This window comes from Tupaia chinensis, unplaced genomic scaffold (genome assembly GCF_000334495.1).
Source record: "Tupaia chinensis unplaced genomic scaffold, TupChi_1.0 Scaffold000180_1, whole genome shotgun sequence".
In the NCBI taxonomy this organism is placed as follows: Eukaryota; Metazoa; Chordata; class Mammalia; order Scandentia; family Tupaiidae; genus Tupaia; species Tupaia belangeri.
Genome location: NW_006159655.1, coordinates 3,562,499 through 3,569,362, shown reverse-complemented (window position 1 = coordinate 3,569,362; position 6,864 = coordinate 3,562,499). Strand labels below are relative to the sequence as shown.

At 40.5% G+C, this 6,864-nt stretch overlaps 1 protein-coding gene across 1 annotated transcript; it reads left to right on the top strand.

The window, feature by feature from the left end:
- Positions 1 to 2,061: 2,061 nt before the first annotated feature.
- ZBTB14 (zinc finger and BTB domain containing 14) lies at positions 2,062 to 6,476 on the top strand. Its single transcript, XM_006146497.3, has 2 exons — positions 2,062 to 2,147; positions 3,447 to 6,476. Exons 1-2 carry the CDS (start codon positions 2,145 to 2,147, stop codon positions 4,791 to 4,793), a joined length of 1,350 nt encoding a protein of 449 aa, XP_006146559.1. The 5' UTR covers positions 2,062 to 2,144; the 3' UTR covers positions 4,794 to 6,476.
- The last annotated feature ends 388 nt before the right edge of the window (positions 6,477 to 6,864 follow it).

Here is a 6,864-nt window from a genome sequence, read left to right as displayed (position 1 = left end):
GGAGCGGGGCGCGGCGCTGCGCGGGACTGCGGAGCCGGACGCACGCCCGCTCCCGCTCTTCGCGCCGCCGGGGCTGCCGCGGGCCATGGGTCCTCCCTCCAGCACTCTGAGCTTTGGCTCTTAGCCTGTGCTAGCCTCTGAATATGAAAGAGAATGTGGCCCTCTCATCACTCGGCCCCGAAGCCCGGAGCTTTTGTTTGGGAAGGAATGCAAAAGGCCTACCCACTCCCCAACCTCCCTGGCCCAAAAGAATGGTAGCGGAGGCTCCTCGTGTCTTGTACGGGGCCCCTGCGTCCTCCCATTCTGAAGTTGTGAGCTTGCAATGGGGAAGTCTTGCGGCCGCCATTGTCGCGGCTGCTCGGGGGAGGAGAGGTGGCTGCAACTGCTTATGTAAGTTCGGCTTTGCAGGAAACCCCGCGCCTTGCGCTGTAACGGTGGCTCAGTGCACAGCGGTTTGGAGAGAACTAAAGAGGAGGCAGCTTATGGAGGTGTAGCTGGGGCTACGTCCCTATACCTTGCTACAGAAGTACTGGCACCCGCTAGTCTTCCAGTTGGACTCACCTGAACTTAACAATTGGTACAGCTCATTAGGAAAAAGAGGGTAGGGGGGCATTGGACATATGGTCTCTGCTTTCTGGTCCTCAGAAATCTAGAAAGAGGAGTGGCCTCATACTGTCAAAAAAGGAAAAAAATAAATAAGCACGCGATTATGTTGCCATGGCTACTGTGTAGTCACCCCTCTCCTGGTTCCCGTACACTGTTAGCCCACAAGCCCCAGAGTTCCTGATGGCCTTAGGGAGTATTGTAGGAAGGTTTGCCTGTGTCCAGTGTCGTGGTAGGAAGGTTTGCCAGGGCTGCCTTCCCTCCGAGAGTAACAATGGCCAGGGAACGTGCATCTAGTAAACGGGACAGAGTCGCAGAACATGGTCAGGCCAAATTGTCTTTAGAAATTATTCTGCCATCCCTCACACTATGCATATGGGAAACCTGTTATTGCTCTAGGCAGCTCGTTTTGTATACTTTTCTGTAGAGGCAACTATTTATGGTTCTAGATTGGAGTCTCATACCACAGGTTTTGTGTAAGACTGTCCTATCCCAGCCCATTACTTCTACCATAGCAAATGATCTGTGTGGCTGCTTTTCAGTAGAGGAAACTTTTTATATTTTTCAGGATATTGGCTTGCAGGATGGAGTTCCTTGGATAAGAGTTAAAACTCACAAAAAGCTTAAATTCTTTGAGCCTCCCTGTAGGCATAGAGGTTTAAAAACAAACAAAACACCTGAATTTCACAAATGCAGTCCTAAAGACAAGTATGTACTGCACTGTACAAGTACAGAAAGAAAAACAATTGCTATTCCTTCTCCCATGTTGGGTATGTGTAATTCTATAGCTTTTTCTGTGTTTGTAAAGCTACACAGTTGTGCATGTTTGTATGATCCGAAAGAGCAGGGTAGAGAGCTGTATGTCCAGCAGGATGTGGTGAGGGTAGGGGACCTTTATTGGCTTTTTCTGTTACTGTGTGTACAGATGTTGGTAGCATCTGTATTAGTACAGACATGGCTTTGTTTATGAGGCAAAATCCTTTAATAGGTCTCTAACCTATCCTCTCAAATCCAGCATACAGCCCCTCCCAAATGCCATAGCATATTACCTTTCTGGTCCATATCTGTTCAAAACTGAACCAGACGCTGCCAGCTGTCCACCTCTCTGCTCCTAACCTAAAATGAGTACATGATTTTTTTTTAGTTTGCTTATTTATTGTCTTCATGACACACAGAGAGAGAGAGAGACAAACCCCCTCAATAATGTCTTTATGCCGTGAACCTTTCCCCAATCCCTCAGCCATCTAGGATCTGGGGCAAACCTGGCATGTTCAGGTCAACCCTGGATCCAAAAGCAAGGCCTCCCACATGACTCTGGCATTGCCCAATGGCGCCCTACTAGGCACCACAAGCTAGGCCAAAAGCTTACTTTTTAAAATTAATTCTTGAAAATATTCTTGGTTTAAAATTTGAGGTTGAAGAAAATCCTACCTCATTCTTATTTGTCCTTTTCTCTTTAGGTCTGGCGTGTCCCTGATCAGAGTTACTCTGATCTGAAGATTTTGGTGTTTAAGGCATTAAGATAATAGCCTGAGTTGTTCATGGTAACTATAATTTTGGATATTACATCTTGAAAAAAAGATTTGGTGTTTGCTTTAAAAATACGTATTTCAATTCTGATGAGGCATTAACAGTTTTGTGTCTCTTGGGAAGATGTGTATTTTTTTCAGACTGATACTGTGTTGAGTAAAAATAAAACAGTTTTTTGAAAAGAGAATGTATAGAACACATTAGTTTTTTGTTTTGTTTTGTTTTAGAATTATTTTATTTTATTTATTCACTCATTTATTTTTTAATTTGACCAGCGGGAGACAGAGAGAGAAAGAGAAAGTGAGAAAGCAAGCCACCAGGTCCAGGACTTGAACTGTGGTCAGCCATGTGGGAGTGTCCAGCACCTTAACCACCACGCCACCTGCTGGTCCCCTAGAACACATTAGTTTTAAAAGATCAGCTCATTAACTTGGTGACAGGTCTAGAGTGCCAATTCTAAATTACTTTTGCTCATAAAATGTTTGTAGTACTTCTTAAGTACATCCAGTGTTGATGGCACTTTTATCTGGATGATGGGTACATCGGTATCCAGGAGGACAAAGCCACATATTGCTGTCTTCCCAAATGTCACCTGATTTTCTTAAGAGCGTATTAAATCTTGAATCTCAATCAAAAATAGCATAGAAAATGCTGTGGATAAACTGGTTGGAATATTTTGGCAAGGATGTCCCTTTCTAGTTCTGCAACAGTGGCTTGTCTTTTCTGTGAAGGAAAAATGACACTGAGCACGACAAATTATGTTATTCAATTCTTCTTCATATGTGAAATTCGACTAGATGCTAGAGATAGGACTAAAGGATCCTAACCTCAAACCTGTTTCCTAAACCTTGCAGTTATTTGTCATGACTACCTCTAGTTGTCAGGAAACATGAGTTTTGGAACTAGATTGCCTGAATTCAAGTCCCTGTTCTCCACTAAATCGCTATAAAAAGTTGGATAGGTTTCTAGCTTCACCTATGAAATGGGTTGTAATACCTACCTTGTAAGATTATTTGAACATTAACTTCATTGATGCATGCAAAGCATACAGAATAATGCCTGGCATATATTATGTGCTCAGTGGAAGTTGCTGTTGTAACTAGGTAAATACTTAATATTTTAAGATAAATAAAAGTAACAAGATGGGAATCCCAAGTTGAGATCAGATGTTTCTACTTATAGTCTTAGACCACTCTTACCATTGACTTTCTGAAATCTTTACGTTCCAAAAATATTATCAGAAAATGAAAACCTGGCTATGTTTTCTGTATGGGATAGTATTATTCACTATTGCCAAACTCTTTTTTTTGTAGGAGTTTTTCATCAGTATGTCTGAAACCATTAAATATAATGACGATGATCATAAAACTCTGTTTCTGAAAACACTAAATGAACAACGCCTAGAAGGAGAATTTTGTGATATTGCTATTGTAGTTGAAGATGTGAAATTCAGAGCACACAGATGTGTTCTCGCCGCCTGCAGCACCTACTTTAAAAAGCTTTTCAAGAAGCTTGAGGTTGATAGTTCTTCAGTAATAGAAATAGATTTTCTTCGTTCTGACATATTCGAAGAGGTCCTGAACTACATGTATACAGCAAAGATTTCGGTGAAAAAAGAAGACGTTAACTTAATGATGTCATCGGGTCAGATTCTTGGTATCCGATTTTTGGATAAACTCTGTTCTCAGAAGCGTGATGTATCTAGTCCCGATGAAAATAACGGCCAATCAAAAAATAAGTATTGCCTCAAAATAAATCGTCCCATTGGAGATGCTGCCGACACTCAGGATGATGACGTGGAAGAAATTGGGGATCAGGATGACAGTCCTTCTGATGACACAGTAGAAGGCACTCCCCCAAGTCAGGAGGACGGCAAGTCGCCCACAACCACGCTCAGGGTACAGGAAGCAATTTTGAAAGAGTTGGGGAGTGAGGAAGTTCGGAAAGTAAATTGCTATGGCCAGGAAGTAGAATCCATGGAGACCCCAGAATCAAAAGATTTGGGGTCCCAGACCCCTCAAGCCTTAACATTTAATGATGGAATGAGCGAAGTGAAAGATGAACAGACTCCAGGCTGGACAACAGCCACTAGTGACATGAAGTTTGAGTATTTGCTTTACGGTCACCATCGGGAGCAGATTGCCTGTCAGGCTTGTGGCAAGACATTTTCTGACGAAGGCAGATTGAGGAAGCATGAAAAGCTCCATACTGCAGACAGGCCATTTGTTTGTGAAATGTGTACAAAAGGTTTCACCACACAGGCCCACCTGAAGGAACACCTAAAAATCCACACAGGATATAAGCCCTACAGTTGTGAAGTATGTGGAAAATCATTTATTCGTGCCCCGGACTTAAAGAAGCATGAGCGAGTTCACAGTAATGAAAGACCATTTGCATGTCATATGTGTGACAAAGCCTTCAAACACAAGTCCCACCTCAAGGATCACGAAAGAAGACACAGAGGGGAAAAACCCTTTGTGTGTGGTTCCTGCACCAAGGCATTTGCCAAGGCATCTGATCTGAAAAGGCACGAGAACAATATGCACAGTGAAAGGAAGCAAGTCACCCCCAGTGCCATCCAGAGCGAGACAGAACAGTTGCAGGCAGCAGCAATGGCCGCCGAAGCGGAGCAGCAGTTGGAGACAATAGCCTGTAGCTAGAGGTGGTGGGACGGGAACTCTTTGCCTGGGAAGCAGAGACTGAGATAACATCAATCATAGTACATGAATGCCGGTTGCTATATTTTTGTGGAAGTGGATGGAGCATTGTACTCACTGCTAAAGACTGTCAGTCCTTGGTTAGGTATTTCTAAAACTTTTCAAGGAAATAATGTTCCTAAGTTCTGACCAAACAATTTCACTGTCCTGTCTGGTGTCTAGTGGTAATGTTGCCAGTAACTTCCCTTTACCCTCTTTTTTATGATTTTAATTTGAGAACTCTTGTGTCCAGTTTAGAAGTGAGAGACTTCTATCCTATTTTTAATTCTTCTACACTTGCTGCGTTGATGAGTGTACTGCACAGAGTAATAATTGAGTACACTGATTTCCTGATCATCATAATTACATATGACTTACGGTCAAAAGAGCAGTTCTAATAACTTAACTAAAAGTCCTTCATATAGATGCAGAAAATACTGGTAGGTGGTTGACCAAGAACACTGCGCAAATATGAAAACAAATTCTGGAAATGCAGAATGGTATTAGGTTTATATTTGCTTTGTTAATTTTATATCACTTTTTCACTGTTTTTGTGGACAAATAATGGTTGCTTTGCCGAAGTGGTTCCTCATTTGTTTCGATCGCCTTGTACCTACCCCAAAAGATGTAGTCACGTACCGAAGGCTGAGCATATCCACCAGGATGTTGGTGGTGATGGGGCTGAGATTTTAAGTTCCTCTTATTTGGGGCCTTGCCACTCTACACCTGCTGGGATTTATAGAGGGGATCACTGGAGGGGAGTAGAAAAGGCTCTCAGAGACAAGGTTTCACAGGTGCAACAATTCCAAGATTCTGTAGATCAAATTGATTCTGAAATTGGATTTTTATTTAAGGTCAAAATTAGGACAAGAACAGATATGTTCCTTCAGATGCATTTGTGCAACTTTATAGAATGTCATCAAGCTTTTGGGCTCTCTGCAGCACATGATTTATCCATAAAGGAGATGCAATATGCTTACTTAATAAATATAAAATCTTTTAAGCGTGTAAATAGGAGTGTTGGTCTTACGTATTTCAAGTACAAGTAGACAGCTGCACTTTTTTTTGCACATGGGATTAAAATAATTTCCATTAACCACAAACATCAGGCTGTTTCTAACCAATATTAAAGGTGGTCAGACCAAATGTCTATGTTTTTGAAATATATTTCATCATTGGTTACAGTTTAAGTAGAAGTTGGTTGCCTTTCATAACCGTAAATCAGAATTATAAACTCTGTTTCAGTTTTGGTGTGTGAAATGTTCATTTAACCATTTCTTTAGGAATATGTTGAAATGCCAACAATAGTTTGAATTATGTTCTGTATGAAAGTATCAGTCAATTATTTTTAGAATATGTAACAATCGTAGAAAATGTCCACTTTAAAATTCATTTTTTGGTTGCTAGGATTATTTTTTAACACATTAAAGTAAGTTCATTTCATAGCTTCTTGCATTAACACCTGTAATTACTATTGTGGGAGAAATTTTATTTTTTAAATTGGTGTATATGTTATGCCCAAGATCGTAGAATGAAGATGCTACCTTTTTAAAAAAATATTTATTGGTAAATATTTAGTTAATTTAATTTCTTTTTTTGAAAGTTGTTTATTCTGTACTAAAAGTAGTCCTGTCACTGTGTTTGTAAGCTATTAGTGTTAGTAGAAAAGGAACTGATTACTGTTCCTAGGCTGTTTTAACCAAAGCAAAGGAAAAGATCATTTAACACCTTGTTGATAGCTCCTTCAATGAGCCTTATTTTGAGCCTTCGCTTCTGTATATAAAAGAAAATATACTTCTATCCTTCCTGTTTTCTTTTTTTTTTCCTCATAGCAACCTTCTGCACAGCCAGGTTTCTACCAAAAATGTATCTTCTAAACTGTCTTCATCATGGTTTTACAGAGTTGTAAGTTAAACAAGTGCTATGAACCCCTGTTGAAACCACATCATCATGGTAGTATCCAAAATGAAAGTTTAATTTTTGGCACTTTATTTGTATTATGTAAATATTTATCATTTGGCCTGTTTTACATGAG